This window comes from Phoenix dactylifera, chromosome 5 (assembly GCF_051530095.1).
Source record: "Phoenix dactylifera cultivar Ajwa chromosome 5, Ajwa_hap1_PhDact_Kaust_v1.1, whole genome shotgun sequence".
Taxonomy (NCBI): Eukaryota; Viridiplantae; Streptophyta; class Magnoliopsida; order Arecales; family Arecaceae; genus Phoenix; species Phoenix dactylifera.
This window is the reverse complement of record NC_143194.1, coordinates 4,377,781-4,397,071: the sequence shown is the minus strand read 5'-3', so window position 1 is coordinate 4,397,071 and position 19,291 is coordinate 4,377,781. Positions and strand designations below refer to the sequence as shown.

At 39.0% G+C, this 19,291-nt stretch overlaps 1 protein-coding gene across 1 annotated transcript; it reads right to left on the bottom strand.

Moving 5' to 3' along the window:
- Positions 1-7,165: 7,165 nt before the first annotated feature.
- On the bottom strand, positions 7,166-9,183 carry LOC103708668 (zinc finger protein GIS-like). Its single transcript, XM_008793705.6, has one exon. It carries the CDS (start codon positions 8,514-8,516, stop codon positions 7,653-7,655), a length of 864 nt encoding a protein of 287 aa, XP_008791927.1. The 5' UTR covers positions 8,517-9,183; the 3' UTR covers positions 7,166-7,652.
- Between the last annotated feature and the right edge of the window lie 10,108 nt (positions 9,184-19,291).

The following is a 19,291-nucleotide window of genomic DNA, read 5'->3' as shown; positions in this document are numbered from 1 at the left end:
CATTTATGAATTTAATTAATAGAATTTTTAAATCCAATTTAGAGCAATATGTATTGATTTTCTTTGATGATATCTTGGTGTACTGTAAAAGCTAGGAGAATTACGAGAAGCATTTGAGAATAGTGGTACGGAACCTAAATTGAAAAATATAAGTTTTGGCTGGACAGAATCTCCTTCCTTGGGTATATGATCTCTAAAGATGACATCTTTATGAATCCAAAGAAGGCAGAGATAGTTGTAAATTAGTGTAAACCAACTAATGTGTCTAATATTCAAGCTTTCTCGGGATAGCCTTTGACCTACTTGATTCAAAACGAGATCAAATGGAGAAAGAGTGTGAATAGATATTTTGGCGCTAAACAAACATCTACTATCATTTCGATTCACACTTACTTCCAGGAATGGAAGTTTCACTATTTATAGTGATGCTTCCAAGAAAGGCTTGCAATGTGTTTTAACGTGAAATGGAAAGATGGTATCTTATGCTTCTAAGTACCTAAAGCCTCATGAGTTATCAGCAATGATTTTTGCTCTTAAAATTTTGAGGCAGTACTTATGTAGTGTAATATGAAATATTTAATAGACCATAAAAGCTTGAAATACGTCTTCACTCAAAAGAAAATAAATATGAGATTGTTGAGGTGATTTGAGCTATTGAAGGATTATGACATTTCAATAATTATCATTCTAGAAAAGTCAATGTGGGAGCTAATAGACTAAGCCAGAAGTTATTAGGCTATCTGGTTGCTTTGTTCACCACACAGATGCACATCTTAGAGAACTTGCGGACAATGAGAATAGAATTGCACCTTCATGATTCTGACACACATTTGGCCGACGTTTGAGTTAAATTTCTATATTGATTGAAAAAAAATCAACATTTTGATTGTCAGCTATTGAAGATCAGGAGTATAGTGGGATTGAGTCGTTATTCTGAATTTTGAATTCATAAGAATGGGTCTTTTAGATTTGCTAACATGTTTTGTGTGCCAGTAGATCAAGATTTAAAAAAAAAGGAACTCTAGAGGAAGCTCTTTATATTGAATATATTGTTCACCCTAGAGGCGGTAAGATATATAAAGATTTAAGGGAGTTATATTGGTAGAATAGTATGGAGAGGGAGAATGCACAATTTGTTGCACAAGGTCTAGTTTATTAGAAGGTAAAGCTTGAGCACCAAAGGTTAGCAGGTTCACTATAGCCTCTTTCTGTCTTTGTATAGAAGTGAGAGCGTAGCGTATAACTACGAGCTTCGTAACAAGGCTACTTAGGACTCTCAAACAAAATGATGTTATTTGGGTGATAGCAAATAGATTGAAGAAGTTAGCATACATCTTTTGCCTATTATGGTCGGTCTTTTCTCTCGAAAAGCTAGCGAAGCCATGTGATAATGAGATGGCGAGGTTTCACGGTACTCCTGAATCTATTATATCCAATAGGGAAGAAAGATTTTCATCTCCAATTGGAACTTATATCAGGCCATACAGACCAAATTGAAATTTAGTACAATCTCTTAGCCTCAAACTGATGGCAATCAGAGAGGTTAAGCCAAATTCTACAATATATGCTGAGGATTTGTATGCTGAAGTTGAAGTATTATTGAAATAAGCATTTACCATTAGTGGAGTTTGCTTACAACAATAACTATCAAGCTAGCATAGAAATGGTTCCCTTTGAGGTTCCGTATGGGAGGAAATGCAAAGCTCCTTATATTGGGATGATATTGGTGAAAGAAAATTGTTGAGGACATTAAAAAAAACAACAAACCATGGAGAAGATTTAGCTGATCAAGAAATGATTCTATGTAGTTCAAAAAATATCAGAAGAGCCTTGTTGATAATAAAAGAAAAAAAATCTGAAATTTAAAGTAGTAGATCATATACTTTTTAAGGTGTCACTATGCCATGAGTTTTGAAGTTTAGGACAAGCTAAGTCCCAAGCATGTAGGTCCTTTTGAGATTTTTTTAGGGGTGGAAAGGTAGCTTATCTCATGCTACTACCACCTACTTTTATTGGATTTTATAATATATTCCATGTCTTCATCTTGAAAAGCATGTGTTATATCCTAACCATGTGTGGAGTATCGGTTTTAAGGTGTTGCACTATGATGAATGTTAAGATTTGATGAAGCAATCACTTAGAGTGGGGGCTACTTGGAAGCATGAGAAGAAGTACCTTTACCTTTTCAAGAACTCGGGCATATCAATTTCAAGGATAAATTTTTTTAAAGAGAACATGATGTAATATCTAGATCATAAAAAAGAAAAAAAAAAGAAGCAGAATTAAGAAAAGAGAAGTTACATTGTTGTAAATCGAGTCTCCCTCGATTTCATGATAAGAATGGTGCCTTCTGATCTAATCAAGAAGAAGGAAAGATTATGTTTAGCCTACTCAACTCGAATCTCTCAAATAAAATAATAAACAATAAAAATTTTAGAAAGTGGGGCTCTAAGCAAGTTCCTCTTCTTATTAGAAGATGATGAAAACTTTTCTTTTTAATGTTAATAAAGTCCAATCCAAGTTGGGTTAGATTTTTCTCCTAATTTAAAAAAGATACAAATTACAAAAATAATATATATATATATATATATATATATATAAAATTTTAAATTAGCAAAAGTTATATTTGATTCCTATATTAACTTTGCTTTTAGTTGCATCATCAAATATTTTCTATATTAGAAGTTATGGTTTCTTGAAATTTCAGTACTTGATTGAGTACATCTTGGGTATGATAGATCTCTCGAAGATTGTCCAAACTTATCCAAAGTGACCAGATTAGCTCATGGTGGGTAAGATGATTCTCTTGGATCGGAACTTTCCTTGTCCAGGGAATATAGCTCTTGCTAAATTAAATTTGAGTTAGAAAAATGCGTACTTTCCTATCTTGTAATCAAGCATTTTAGTTTTTTAGTTTTAATTTATCATTTACTATAAAGTATCCACCTTTTTCAATATTGATAGAATATTCTTTTCGTTGTCTCTAGTAAGACAATTTTGTAATAGGAGTTGCAGGTAGTGAAGAAGGCATTAATTGAGGTATTTGGTGAGATGGGTAATCTTCTCTTTTAGTTGAGTGAGGTATCTTTTCATATCATCATCTACTAAGATAAAAGCAGTAATGATATGCACCTTGATTCTTTAATGTACTTCAAGCACTGAAAGTTTTTCTTTCTTTTGCTTGTACCACTTGCAAATCTGAACCATGCACTAGGAATCTATAAAGGAAGAATCTTAGGTTTGATACCAACTTGATCTAACTGGATTAAAGAAATTTCTTTCTTCTTGATTGGATCATCTTTCTAGACGTATGAAACTGGCACTTCACATATTGCCGATACCCCATGCAATGCATCCACACCCTCTTATGATTTTGTTTCTTTCTCGCTCTCACTCTCTCTCATTCTTTCATTTTTTTAAAAAAATCTCTTTTCTCTCTTTCCATCTAAACCCAAATCTAGCTCTAATCCCTTCCTTTAATTGATAAGTCGACCCAAATCTCACATGATTCCCTTTAATCAAGCCCATGCTCCTCTCTTTTTTTTGTCATGAATTCTCCTTTCTCTCTTATCGTTACCTAATTTCTCTCTCTTTCTCTCTCACTTTCTGTCTTCTATTTCCATCTCCTTTTCGTTCCTTACCACTCTACCTCTCCCTGTCTTCCTGCTTGCCCTTTCTTTATCCCTCTCTCACATCCACATAGGTAAGCCCTCCTCTTTCATCTATTTCTCTCTCTTCTACCCTATTTACTTGTCTCTTGCTTAATTCTTTCTCTCTTTTTCCTCTTTTCGTGCATGATCATCATGCAACTTATCTGTATTTTTGCTCTCTGTTACACCAAGGATCTAGGGTTTTGCATCTTGAAGTAGGAATGGAGAATTAAAGTCTCGAAGTATTGGGTGATTACAGCGAGCCTAAACCCTATGCTCTAGTATATTTTTTTTGTTTATTTGCTTGAGTTGATCGTTCTAGTATGTATGTCAGGATATAATGTGGTACCTTAGAAACCTATATTGAAAGGTATAGGTTTCCATCATAAGTATCTTTGCCTATATAAATAACTATTTAATTTTTTTAATCTAAACAAACTTAGTTAGGGAATATAGGGAGGCTTAATTTTTAGCTCTGGACTCATCAGTAATACTTTCTCTCAACAAGGGCTATTATTTCATGGTTACTCTTGTAAATTCTAGCCAAGGTTTTAGTGTCATATGGCTCTATTGATGCTACGTTATATTATCTAGGATCGTGATAATGTATCTTTGGTATCTTGTTCTTGATTATTCCTTTGATTAGATAAGTACCTCTATCATTTTAGTATTTTATTAAAAAAATATTTTGCTAAATATGTATCATGACTCATCTTGTAACTAACATCTCTACATATTTAGTTCTTCTAAAATATATAGTTGGTAAATAGAAATTATGATATTTCTTAAAAATAAATTACATATTTCTTTCTCAAATATTTTATCATTCGAAAGTAAATGTTATGCTTTATTTTACCTTGGATGAAGCATAGAAATATCTTAATAGTACACACTAGCTGAATTTATCATAATGAAAATGTATCAAAAGAACTTGTTAGATAAGTTTATCATGGTAGAAATATTTTAAATAAAAAAAATTTGAATTATATTATCGTGATGGTCATATATTTAAATGCTTAGAAGAATCCCAAAAACTGATAGAGTGTGTATGACCACAAACTACAAATTGATTTTGGAGTTGAGATAAACAAATAGTTTTATGCTCTAGTTTGATTATGATTTGGATCTAGCTAGCTAGCAGGTTGATTGCTGGTAAAGCATAACATCAAAAACTAGTTTCTTTCGGTCCTCTATCATAGGGCTAAATGTGATTTCGGAGTGCACCATCAGCTAAGTTTAGTTTTGGGCCTTGTCATGGTACTAATCATGGCCTTAGTTATGAAGACCAAAAGAGGGATTGTATAATTACTTTTTTGGACTTTTATTGTTTGATTTCTCAGTAGATTTCATATTAATATCTAACTATTTTACCTTCATTTCAAAAAAGAGAGAGGAAAAAACCTGTTTCAAGTTATTTGATTATCCATAAACCAAATATTGAACTTTTATTTTGATCCCATGTCATTTTCTTTACAGACTCATGTAGCTATATTTATCTACTGAAGTATTTTATTTACCAACTTAATTCAACTAGATGTGTTATAGGCAGCTTACTGAGTTATTAACTCATCATTATATTTTCTTGTTGTCTTTCAGATAGTGAGGAATGGCTTGGACTTTGGGTTTGGGCGATGTATGGGAGAGCCTAGAAATAAACCTGTTTCTTTTTGACAGACCTTAGTTTATGGAATAGAAGTTTGTGCTGCGGTCTTTTAGGAATCTTGAGAAATAATATTTAATGAATTATGTTAGGACGGATGTTTTAGCATTGATACTTTTGAGATTAGTTGGGTATTGTTGTTTAAGTTATTTTGTTTGGGATTATATATGCTCTAAATTTTTTAGCACTACCTATTTTATGATTATAATATATATTTTTTAGAACTTCTTACTTTAGATTTGAGAATTGCAGGCAGACCTTGCATGTCTTGTGGAGCTAAGTCCTATGAGATGTGCGCCATTTATCACTCGCAGTTTGTAACATTTGGTTGGGGCTCAACAAGTACGAGCACCAAAGTTGCAGAAAAATTGTAGCAATGGGTGGCGGTGGTGGTGGTGTTGATGGGTTTTGGGGCTGGTTATTTTTGTGAAAAAGGACAGTTACAAGCAGTGGACATGCTGTGTAAGTGGCAGATCCCTTGTTTGGAGGTGTGTTAGAAATCATTCAATGATGTGTAGCTATCTGTGGACATAATAAGGGGCTGAAAGCATCAGATTGGCAGCTTGTTTTTTTCTTGGTACCTAACAAAATATCTGACCCACCATGCAGCTGAAAGCTTTGCCTTCATCTGCCACATGTTAAACCACTTCGAAGTTTGAATATGCCACCATGTACAGGCCACTGCATTCTGTGGTAAACCATAAAAGCCTTAAATTTAATTACAGTAAAAACAAGGTATAGTTTCGGCTTGCAGAAGGTAAAAGTACGAATCACTTGCTCCTGCTTGAATTTTTGACTTCTGATTCTACAGTTTTGCCCGCCTAGCTCCCACCCTTTTTTCCTTGTCTGAGTTTGATCAGTGAAGTGGGAGTGCTGTAAGATACCTTTTACCTTATGTTGAGAAAATAAGTTGTCCCCCCAGCTTATCTCTTTCATATCTATAATGAAATGGAGGTGTTTTACTACGTTTTATCTCAAAGTAACTATACTTCTCAAAAATGTCCAAGAAACTTGAAACTCGTATACTTGGTTAAAAATATCCGACTGCACTAGTTTTCTGAATTGAGAATGATACTTTTGATGATCAACAAAAATCTAAGCCAACATTTTGGTTGTTGGATAGAAATATAATTTAGAAGAGAAATTGGAGAGTAAAAGCATTTGAAATGAACTTTTTTAATTGGTAAATTAGGAACTTTATATGATCAGTACAAAAAGAAAGAAAGAAAGAAAGAAATGAGATTTATATAGCTCTTTTGTTATGAAGGTACTGTAATATGCCTGCATGATATTTGGATGCTTGGACTAAATTTAGATGTTTGAAGTAATCAGACGTGGCTTTATGTCAACAAATAAATGTGTCGAACTATGTTCGCTTGACTCACAATGGCATTTCCTACTTACTTCTGAAAATTGTTGCATTCTCAGCGTTATGACACAAATATCATGTATTCCGATATCAGATTAGCTCATCAAACTGCACTGAAAAATTATATGAACAATCATTATAATCCAATGGATATTCTCTTCAGTCGATATTCACAGCACTCTCTTTCATGCAGCACTTTTATTCAAGCTTCTGAATTATTGGGCAGGAGAACGTCAGAGTTCAACTAATTACATTTTGATATCGATAAATTGTAGTCATTATTCACTTTTGTACCATCCAAGTTTGGCATATATGCCATCCTTAGATTGCAAAATCACATGTTTTCACAAACATCCCTTTGTACTTAGACCACGAAAACACATCTTAGTTGGCCCCCTTTTTTAATTCCCTTTTTAAAGCATCACCTCCTCCCCGTCTCCAAGTAAAAGAAAGCATCAATCAATAGAGATAATAGCACTTAGTCTCAAAAGAAAACACTGATGATATATAGCACTGACAAATGTCATACAGATTGTATTGAGACTATAAATGAGTTGTTCTTTTAAATTCATATACAATAAACAAAGGAAATTATCACCTAAAAGACTACGAAGGGATAGCAAATGCGAATCAGTTACTGGGTTCGTCATTGGTGCAAACTTGGAGCAAGCAATCAAGCAAAAGTGCTTCACAAAAAGGGGACCTTGCTTCTTACATAGATATAGCTCGGGAATTTCCAAGCGGCAAGTTAACAAGAGAGAGCCTTCAAATTTCCATATCAAAATTACAACCCTAGCTAAGTCTAAGTGCGTGATGTTTGAAAAAAAAAAATGTAATCGAACACTTCCATGCATTTTACGAAAATAATAGTTACTAAATTATATAAAACGGTTAAGAAAAAGTCAACATGATGGAAAAGAAAAGGAGGAAAAAATTTAATTTAATTAACGAGCTCTCCTTTATTTGCTATGAATTACAAATGCAAATCTAGACTCACAGTCTCCTTTGCACCGGATCCATACCCACCTCGATTCTGTGGAGAAGTTGATGAAGAAGATGAAGAAAAGGAAGAAGAAGAACCCATGCCGCCAGCTCCACCGATCGCTACCATCGTCGAATCATCCCCTCCAAGCAACGGCAACGCCATCGAACGATCTCGATGGATCATCCCAAAGCTTGCTGCACCGCCAAGGACAGGCAGCCTCCATAGCCCGGGCAACGGGCTGCCGTCGATGGGCTGCGACACCGTCCCTAACCCACCATAGAATCGAGTCCCCGGGCAGATGCTAGTGCTGGGGCCATTCCACGAAGGGTAGTGGGGAGGTGGCGGGGTCTCGAAGCGGCCGGCGGAAGGGGCCGAGCCGAGGCGGTGGTAGCCAAGGAGGCCGTACAAGTGTCCGTCGGTGATGAGGCCGGGCTGGTGGTGGTGGTGAGCCGCCATCGTCGACTGCAGGTGGGCCCGCTTTGCATGCTGGCGCTCGCGCTTGTGGGCATTCTGATGGCCGCCGAGGGCCTGCGACGTCGGGAAATTCCGACAGCAGTAGTGGCACTCGAATTTCCTCCCACTCTCTCCGCGACTTCCACTGTTGTTACGGGTGGTGATAGGGTTGGCGGTGCCCTGATGGGCGGTACTAGTATCGGCGGTGGAGGTGTTGGGTTCCTTGGATGGTTCCTCTTGAGAAGAGTCAGGCTCATGGGGGAAGTCGATGCCAAAGATCCGGATGGAAGAGTTGGAATCGGAAGACCTGTCCCCAGCCGGCGTTTGCCGGAGGAAGGGGAGCTCCGAGAAGGAGTCGACGGTGACAGTCATGAAGTTCTGGGTCTCTCGCTCGCTCATGGCTCCTTCCCCGCCGGGCGCCAACCCAGCTCAACGTCACACTGGACTTGGAAGTAGATAATTTAGAGGAAGTGATGGTGTAGAGAGAGATGGAGACGGAAAGAAAGAATGGTGAGAGGAAGAGGGGAGTTTTTTCCTTCTTATTTTCTGGTGGAGATGGTTGCTAGGGCTGATGTTTGGGTTGGTGATAGGGGTGAGGGCTATAGAAGAAGAGAAGTGGGAAACAAGGTGGGTTGGGCCCAACTCAGTTACTGCTAATTAGACCCAGCTTATAGGGAGGCTTTTGGCTTCCAAAACAACCACCCAAGTGCTACTACTACTGCTACCGCTAAACACCACCATCATCTAACCATCTCCGTCCTTGTGTCCAATTTTTTCTTTCCTCTGCTGCCTTCTTTTTATCTCTCAGCTTTTATTCATCTGTAACCATCAGTCAAGTGGGGAGATGGGTATGTGACAAGCTAAGCTTATCAATCCCTTCTCTCTCTCTCTCTCTCTCTCTCTCTCTCTCTCTCTCTCTCTTTCTGTGTAGAGTGTCTCCTGTCCAAGGATTGGTTGCTGTGGTGGTCTCTTTATGGCTGTTGGCTTCATTATATGATCAGTTGTATAAGTGGTCCCGAAGATGTGCTCCATAGGACCATGATTACTAGAGCGCGGAATGTACGTTATGTTGGGTTTTAAACCAAAAATAACATGTATAGTTATTAGTTCTTTAACGTATCTCCATATAATCCTCTTAATACTTGCCCATCTACACAAGATCCTTGAGAAACACCATGAACATATCATCCTAGTCTATGATTACTCTGCCGTCTCCATAATCAAGACCATGTCATACAGTATTTAGCTTAAATAAGCTAGGTGGTTACAGCACAAGCTAAGGAGTCTGTAATTTGGAAAATATTTAGGCGCAAGATTAATAGGGAAACCATGCATGTATTAACAAAAGGGTTCTTTTGTTAATACATGCATTAAACCTTGGTAATTACATCAAGTATGGTCCTAGGCAATTAAAGGAGGAGGAAGAGGAGGAGGAGAAGTTTCTCTATACAAGTATATCATTGTATATGTTGAGGTTCGGGCTTTGGAATGTTGGTTGCTTTTGATTTATACCTTTGGCTTCCGATTCCACACTTTTTATGTATGAAAGTTGATGGGGATACCTTCCGTATTTTATAAACTTATGTGAATGGAAACATTTGGTATCATAATTAAATTGCTTATCATGGTTCCTGATAAAAAATTATATATGCATCAAATTATTAGTTAGAATTGTTGCTGACTAAAGTAACAAGCTAATGTAAGGAGTGGAAGAATGGTAAATAAACGATGACGGACACCTAAAGTAGAAGGTTCCTCCGGCTAAAGGTCAAGCATCCAATTATGCTGACTTCTCCAGCATGGACATGGTGGATGGACGCAGCTATCATGCATGTATCATCGTGATGTGGGCTTCCAGAAACGGCCCACAGCCTAGATTTGCATGCATCATGTGTAGATTCCTGATTCTGATGGAAATGGACGGCTGTCGATCAAACGGGACACAAAAGTAGGTGTTGCATGCATTTCTGGGGGGTGGTTACTGTCCATTCCCTTTCTCTCTCTCTCTCTTTTTTTTTTTTTTTATAATTTAACGTTATCTCTAGGTTGATGAGAATAGTAGTAATAATCAAAGTTTCCCAGAAGATGACGTACGAGTCATTTTAGGGAGAAAACGAGGAGTGGTTCTGTCCAACCATCGTCCTTTCTCTTTCTCTTTCTCCGTTCCCAAAGACTTGGCCTTTTTACCGCTCGAAAAAGCCTGAATATTTCCTATTCCTAGCAAGGAGAAGTGGCGAGTTGCTGGGTTGACGTGGGAGAATGTGTGGTGTGGTTGGGTCGGTTCCTCGTTTTCGTACTTTATGGGCTGTTGAGTGTTTTCAGGGTATGCATGGTCTTGCATGTGTTTGGGCAGAAGTAGTAATATTATGTTCATGATATTGGATTCATAGAAGAAGGCTACAAAATCTTGCAACTATAAAAGGAAATATATTACCTTTATGGGAAAATGCACTATATTGGGCAGGAATTAGGGGAGAAATATTCCTTTTCCCTGGTGTGAAACCCTATGAAATGTATATTTATATATAGGCCATTATTTGCTTCTATATCTTATTCGCATAATGTTCTTAATTAATTGATCTTCACTGCAAATTTGATTGGAAATAGAGGTAGGACAACTCAAATACTGTTATTTCAGAGATCAATGGAAAAGTGGCCTCATAAAATCCTTTTAACGACCATTCGATATGCAATTTTAGGATCGGTGACATGCTGATTTGTGACTGGCCTTGCCTGCTTTTCTAATGTTAGTCGTATGTGTGTGGTTCTTATTTTCGAATTGAATCATGGAGAATGGCAGAAACTGATACTTGGGTGCTACTGCTCTGAGTTTTTTTTTTTTTTTTGATGAAAAAGAAAGGTTGTCCCATCCAAAGTTTATTAAGAGGAGAGTCAAAATATATACAAAGGAGGTTTTCCCGATGGGGTAGGCGTGGGGGACGAAGAGGGTTCATCAACGCTACCCACCCCAAGGACCCTGGAAATGAAAAAGATGAGTATATCACTACAGCCGAGGAAGAGGTTTAGGCTGCGTTACAAAGGGAGAGTAGGAGAGGGAATACTGCTTTCAGTAGGTTATGCCCAAAAGAAAAACCTTGGTTAAACTAGAAAAGAAATCCAATTTCTAATCGGTTAATTATTTACAAATAGATTCTAGCATTCTATAAATCTATAGCCAAATTGAAACCATAATGAAATGGATTGGCCTAACCTCTTCATGTTATCATATAGGACTAGTCCTAGGTCAAGGATAGGACTTGACATATGCATTAGATAGATTCTGCCTCGTTCCATAATATTTCAAATTAAGTTTCTTATTTGGAATTAGATGAAGTTAGAGCAATCTTTTTTTTTCTTTTTTCTTTTTTTCTTTTTAAGAAAAGGATGGGGCTACCTAGTTGTTAAGTTTGATATGTAATAGTAACATATTTCCTATCCAGATGTTAAGATATATTTATTAGATGTTATCCCATTCAGACCAGGTGCCCGTGTCTTTACTCGTAGGAAGCCCTCATTGCAATCTAAGGTTATTCACATCATGCTTTCTCAGGTATCAAATAAAGTGGAAATTGGATTAGCATCAAGGTATAGAAGAGCCATGTAGTATGAAATTTTATGTAAATAGTTAAATATTCTTTGCACAATTAATAAGAATCCAAGAGTTCTTCAAAAATTTAAGTTGGACTGATACGCATTTTGCAATTTCTTTGAGACTCAAGTCAGAAAGTTTTAACTGCATCAAAATTGGTGTGTTCATTATCTTATCTTTTAGATCGTTGCAAGTCCCCCATATTCTTAGTCTACAAGGATAACTATCAACCATGCACCAATTCTATGCAAGTTTATGCCTGTATAGTTAATTCCATGACAATAGATTTAAGGAGAAACTTTTAACCTTACTAGGATTAACTTTATGGCTACTGCAGAAAATAGTTAATATTAGAAAATATCACAATACTGCACATGTTATCGCTTGCTTAAATACTTTGTTTTTGGCTACACTTCGAATGTTCCCAATAGTAGTCTTTACCATACTATATGAAGTTAAATGTGGTATCAGAAATGTGGGTCTGATGGAAGGATCTGGATGACTACTGAACTACCAGTAAATATTCAAATCAAAGAAAGCTTCTGAAAATCCTTGCCGATATAAGTAAGAACCGGTGATTCTAGACATTTCATTTTCTTCTTCTCTAGTGCGCGTCTTAATCTTCTTCATTATCTATATTTGGCTTAATAAGTCCGTGCTAAACCTATTTCTCTTGATTCTTTTCTTTTTACTTCTTCCTATTCTGCCCCACCCTCAAATCTCTTTCAGTTGGGTGCAGGCAACTTGATGGTCCAAGTCTGAATTGTTCCTAAGCTCTGCCTCCTTAGCTGTAAGATCTCTCCACAGATGGGTTGCTTTATAGTTGCATGGCCAACCCATTCTGCCATCATTCTCCCTCGTAAACCAATCTCACTTCTAGCTCCGAGTTTTCTCTTCGCATTTAAACCCAGCCAAGGCCAAAGGGGGACCATCTCTAGAGCCTAGAGCCCTCCACCCGAGAGCCTTGGGTGGCTCGACCCGGGTTCAATCCGGTCTCGCACGGCGCGGCACCTCGCTGTCTCGGCCCAACGGTCCCAGCGAGACACATCGCCGACCTGATGTTGCCATTCGACACCTGTTCGCCACCGACTGAGCGTACTTGTCGCACTCCATGGGCCAGACGGGCTCGGCACGGGCTCGGCGCATGCCGAGCGTCGGTCGGCTCGCGCGTGCGAGATTAGTCCGCGATTGGTTGAGTGAAATGATCGGTCGAGAGGAAATTTTGCACCACATTATGAGGGCGATGGTTCCCTTCCCTCCCTCCCTTGTTGTGAGTTGTGACACCCATACCAATGTCAGTGAGGATAGGGCCTGGCCCTTGAAGGCTTTGGTGGTCTTCTCAAGGCACGGGGATAGTGCTGTCGGCGAGAAGATCTCTAATCCTAGGACCACAGCAAGTGAAGCATCTCGGAGGTGAACTCACCAAACACAAAAGAATAGTTTTTTCTCTCTTTTTTTTTTTTGTCTTTCTTTATGAAGAAAAACACAGAAGAATGGTTAGTATAGGTTTTCTGATAGGCCAAGAGGAAAAGATGGGGGAGAAACGTTCCTTTCACATGTTGGGCTATCAATGCACAAGAGGGCGAGAGGGGAGAGATCGAGCATCCTGGACCTGCAATGGGATTGGCTCTCCCCCGTTGGAACATCCCCTATAATGATGGTTTTGATTTGTCTCGCTTGTTATATTTGACCTATCCAACTAGCCTAGCTCATTTTTTTATAGACCATGGAAGGGAATGAATGATGTGTGAAGTGATTGGAAGGCACAAGCGCGGATACCTTGCAACAATTGAAGTAACCTCGGAGGGACTACTTTAAGAGCAGTCCTGAAACCCTAAACCCCGTTGCTTTCGAGTCTGAGTAGTTTTTTTACGGTCGCACAAATATCCAATTGGATCATTCATTAGTCACTTTGAGATCTATGTAAACAGGTGAATGATTGATTTCAGAGCATTTTGAGATCTGTACGGTGAGCGATCCAATAGTGGATCTGTATGAAAAAAAGGTGAATGCAACCCGATCGGTTGCTTTCGTTGTTGCACGACGACATTTCGAAGGAAGGATGGACTACCAAATGCTGCATCAAGGAGCTCAAGAATGAACAAGAATGTGGTCCCACGATCTGACACTGGATGATGCAGCGAACGTGCCCCAGATGTCGGAGGCTGCCGACCGATCTGGATCGGATGAATGAACCAGAGTTGATCGGCTCCATCTTTGTGTTATGAGACCAGTCTTGGGGAAGGATTGAATCATGACCTTTGCTTCATGCCTTGGGCGACCGGGGCACGAGGGCACTGTCCCTGGAAAAATTAATTGATGGTTTCCCTTCAGGGCCCAGAAGGATCATCGCATTGGAATGAGAGCTAGGACCACTAGAACATCCCGAGGTATAACAGCTTTAATTTAGGTGGGTTTGATAGAATAATTGGTTGGTTCTCTCATCTCTTCCAGTGGGCTGCACACTTGCTCATGAAAAAAATAATGTAGTAGTGTTGCGTTCGAGGTTGTGTTAGCAGGAACCTAATACAATGGAACGGATGGGAGCACTTTTTAATCATCATTTGATTATTCTCTTACCTTTATTTAATCTTATACTCTTAAGGGGATTTCATCGAGTGCTAGGTGATTGTTAAAATACTTCATGGAGGAACATAGCATTGTTAAATAAAGTCACTGAGAATGTAGTAGTTTTGCTTGAAGTGCATGCATAACACACTGGCAATTCAAAAATAATAAAAATGGCCTGTTGTTCTGCGAAGTTTTTGTCCTAATAACACTATACTATTGCACCCCAATTTTAAAACAAAATTAGCTTATCAGCATTCAGTATTTAGAAATAAAAAAACTGGTGCCACAGAAACCGTCAAAAGTGGGCAACGCCTTCTAACTATTCTGCAATTAATTTTGAAAAGTAGTACTTGCTGCCACCAATTATCCATGATAGTATACTTCAAGTCCAACATATGACACCTACTTAGAATCTAAACTCCTACAATATATATATATATATATATCCTTGATAATTAAGGATTCAAATCTTGTGGTTGCAATGCAATATCTAGTCAGTGACAAGTCCATAAACCTAGATCTTTTCCTGCAGAGAAGTGGGGCTTCCAAGGGCTTCATTCCATTAAATCCATCTCTTGTCAAGGGGAATAGAACTTAAAAGATGATTCATGCAATATACTAGGGGACATGGGTTGTATCTTCCGCACCGTCTTTCTTCGCATGAATCCCCCGTTGATCACGCAATGATTGTTTGGAGATCTATGCAAGCAAATAAATAATGAAGGAGGTTGGAGTGATTGGAGATCTGCGCAGAATGCGATATTTCAATGATCAGCATCGTGAAAAAATATCAATTATTTTTTTTTTTTACAAAAAAATACAACCTGAATCCAAGGCGAAGCAACAAGATGTTACCATTGGAGGAATCGAGCGGATCGTCGTCGTCATCATCATCTCACGTTGCGTGAGTTCCTCACTCTTTTAACTTTGGTAGGTGAAGGTTAGAGATGTTCACATGAATTATGGTCCGACCATAACTCCAATTCCTTACAAGAGGGTCCCATTCCCTTAATGGCGACATGGACAGGATGCATCATACGGTGCCAAAAGGTCTCGCCGTAATTGGTGCAGTACCATCATACACCTAGTTGCCCTCTAATCTCATGCAGATGCCCATACGGTACTCCAAAGGGTAGTGACCTAACAGCGTCATTAAGTGACAGGCTACAGCTCCACATGGTTTGCTGCGTCCTTTCTTTGATGGCAACCTGATGACTCCCAAGTGTAATCCAATATGTCCCTCAGTGATGGCTCCTCAGTACCTGTTGGAACAGCCCCCACATACAGTGGAGAGAAAAGGAAAGCCCAGGCACTTGGAGGCCAGGTTGCGAGCCCTCTTACACAAGTTCTCACGCATCACCACCTCGTGGTCCCAAGGCAAAAATTCGCCTCCATTCCACACTCTCTTTCTTGCATTGTATTCCCAAAACATAGTTTTCTTCCCTTCCTTGCAGTATGTGTGGAGTGGGGCCTCTGATGGGCACTACTTGTAGGATAACCATTACAGACTCCAAAGCAAGATGCCATAATGCAGTGAAGTAATATGGTTGAAGTACAAACCCCATACGCTGTTGTGGAAGCCTTTTAAAGAATTCCAAAATTTCTACTGCCATATTTTGATATATGGGCCAAGGCAACCTTTTATTCTGTTTTAATGAAGCATGACTAAGGATGTGCAATTGTGCATCGAAGGAATGAAAGTCCTGCTCCTTTGTTTGAACATAAAAACCTGCAGCCATTTTCCTGAAGACAAATAAAACTAGCTTGCTACTGTTGGCTGATGTCTTGTGGCATTCATCATTCCATATTTTCTGACCAGTCCAACCTTATATGGAGCTACTGCAGATAGCATCAAGATGATGCTTTCATGGGCCACCATTTGATGGTTCAGATCCAACCGCATCTTTTATTTAGATAGCGATGCTTGCAAAGTGGATGTCATGCTTGGAAACAAAGATAGAAACAAACTCAAGCCACAAATTAGCACATTGATGATTATGCTTGGCTTTATTTTCGATGTACTATGTAATGAACCTAATTTGATGGTGAAAAAAAAAAGGAGATGATTTTGAGATAGCAAGTTATAATTCGGGTGCTCCGGTCTGAAAATGTAAAATCTAAATTCAAGTTTTGCGTAGCACCTTTCAAAGCCGGTGGTTGCACCTTGCCATCTAGAAGAGGTTTCTTTCTTCCCCCCCTTTTTTTTGAGAATATTGTATAGAAGAGGTTTCAGGTTCAAAATTTGGGAGGTGCTCACATGTTAATGTGGTTGGTGAGTGTACAATGAATAAAGTTGCCAGGTTAAAAGGAGTCCTAGCTTGTTGGGTCACTTTTTGTAGTGTAAAAATTATTAATCTTCCCCTCTTATTTTGTACTCTTTCCGTAGATTTTTAATTTCAGAAAATAAGCACTTTATATGCATATATCTCAAAAAATGAAAATTTGTATTTTTAGAATTTAATAGAATAGTGATTTTCAAAAAAATGTTAAATATTTTTAATGGTCTTTGTCAAAAAGCTGACAACAATTTTGATTCACACTAATTGGGTGTGCCCTAAAAGTCATAAGAAGATAATGACTTTTTGAATTTTTTTTTCTAACTAGAGTAACTTAGAAAAAAATGAGTAGTTCAACTCATGGGTTGATTAACTAATTTCTGATCATAATCTTATTGAAAATCATTATAAATATTGATGAATTTAATCCTAGATAAGGACAGACCACATCATTCTATTGGACCATAGAAGTTAAGCCAGTGTGCTGCAGAGATGGTTCTTCTTGACAACGATCCCTAACAACATTTTGATCCAAGACATCTAGTTTATAGGCCTGCCCATGGAAGAGCATAAAAAGTGTCCTTTTGACGTTGGAAAGTGTTACGGGGGAACTAAGCCGCCATGCTCCACGTGACCGGCACGCGCGCCCATGAAGACTACGGCTGTCCTTTGATCCAGCAATCCGACCCCGAGTCGGACATCTTCGGCTCCACAGCCCGACCTCGAGTCGGCTGCCCTTTGATCCAGCAGTCCGGCCCCGAGTCGGACATCTTCGGCTTCGCAGCCCGACCCCGAGTCGGCTGCCCCTTAATCTAGCAATCCGACCCCAAGTCGGATATCCTCAGCACCGCAGCCCGACCCCGGGTCGGCTGCCCCCTGATCCAGCACTCCGACCCCGAGTCGGAGATCTCTTGATAACGACAGGCTGCTTCCCAGAGGCACGCCGAGGCCTCCTGCTCCACTACTCCCTGCAACGGCTGTATCCGATGCTGTTCCACGATCTCCTGTATCAGCCGTACAAAGCGGAACTCCACTACGCCCTGTCATGGCCGTACCCAGCGCTGCTCCACGACGCCCTGTAACGGCCATGTCAGTGGCCACTCCGTCGCGCCCACGATGACAAACCCCCCTCAGAGACCCCCCAGCCAGGTATATATGCGGCTGGGGGGAGAAGGGGGGGTAAGCAATATCTTCCAGAGCACTCTCTTGCTTGCGATTATCATCTCTCCTCCTCCTCCAATCTCCTCTGACTTGATCGTCGGAGGGCCCCCGCTACCCCAGTGGTGGTGCGAGGCTTGCTTGCAGGTTTCCCGGTGGAAGGTGGAGCACAATCAACATCGACCAAGGCAGCTCAGACGGAATCCCGTTCACACCGCTGTGCCAATCGTTCTTGGTTTGGACCACCAGCAACAGAAAGGATTCTAACCATTAATTGATAGTGCGTGTTGTAAATCGCTAGGGATGAAAATCAGTTTGTTTTAGGCTGGAACTATGGCTCACCCCAAAGGGGTATTCAAAGAAATGTATCAAGCAAGGTTGTCAATGACTTGATATATCAATCAATTATCAATAGCTTGTGCATTCAGAATCATTATTTACTATTTTGAGCCTAAAATCATGGTAATTAGAAAAATGATACATTTGATTTTACTATTGAAAGTTAGGGTTTTCTAGTTTTGCAAAGTAGGCATTGTTTTCCATTGACTGGAAATGTGCTTTTAGCCCTTGTCATGCTAGCATACTATCCCTACAAAGCTTGCTTAATTTTGTAAAAGAGGTAGCGCAAGTTTTTAAAAAGAAAGAGGTAGCACAAATTTGGAAACTAATTATACTGAAAACTTTGATCTCTCCCGTCTTTCTTAAAATAAGAAATTAAAAATTATACCAATTGTGAAAGAATGACTTCAAAAGTTGGAATAAATAGTTCTATTGAACATTATCACATAATTTTTTGAACTATTGGATTAAGAGCATGGGTTGGGCTAGCTTGCATGATAGAGGCCAAGGCTATTTATGTTTAATGATGAAAGGAAATGTTATTTGCGCAGCAAAAATTAATGAAGTTGCAAAGAATAAATTCCTTTCTTGAGCCCCCAAAATCCCATATAAATAATAGTGTTTATTTTTGTTCATGAGATTAGTTCTTCTGTGAGAGAAGATGGAAAGTTTTAATTCAGTAAATGGACAAACAAAACAAAAAAAATCAAAAGCAAAGATTTCCAGATCCTTTTACACTAAAGATCCTAAATAGGAAAAGAGAAGGGGGAGGAGGGATAAAACTCTAGGGTTGAGCAAGGCTTGGGCATAGAGTTTGAACTACCTCATCTCTGGATCATGATTATGACTTCATTATCATGATTGTGATATTGGGGAGCAAGGGTCAGTGAATTAGAGCTTGTCCTATTGGTGGCTCCCCTTCGCTTAGAAACTAAAGGTTCTTGGACCAAGTCTTATGTGGTGGATCTCCAAAAGTCTAGACTGGGATAATAATACTATCAGTGGCTCTCCCTTTCTGTCTCTCTCTAGATGTCTCAGAAAAAAGAAAGAAAGAAAGAAAGAGAGAAAGAAAAGGTTTTCCTTGATAGATGACATTCTCATGCATTTAAGTCCCCTAGGGACTATTGTTTCTTTTCTAAATGGTCATTAATATCGCCGTTGCAGTTGAGGTAGGCAATTGATCCATGTCCTTTCGGGACAACTGACTTATGTTTGGCTTGATAAAGACAAACGGAATATAA

Coding starts and splice junctions, on each gene's coding strand:
- LOC103708668 (XM_008793705.6), bottom strand. CDS start 8,516: ATGAGCGAGCGAGAGACCCAGAACTTCATGACTGTCACCGTCGACTCC.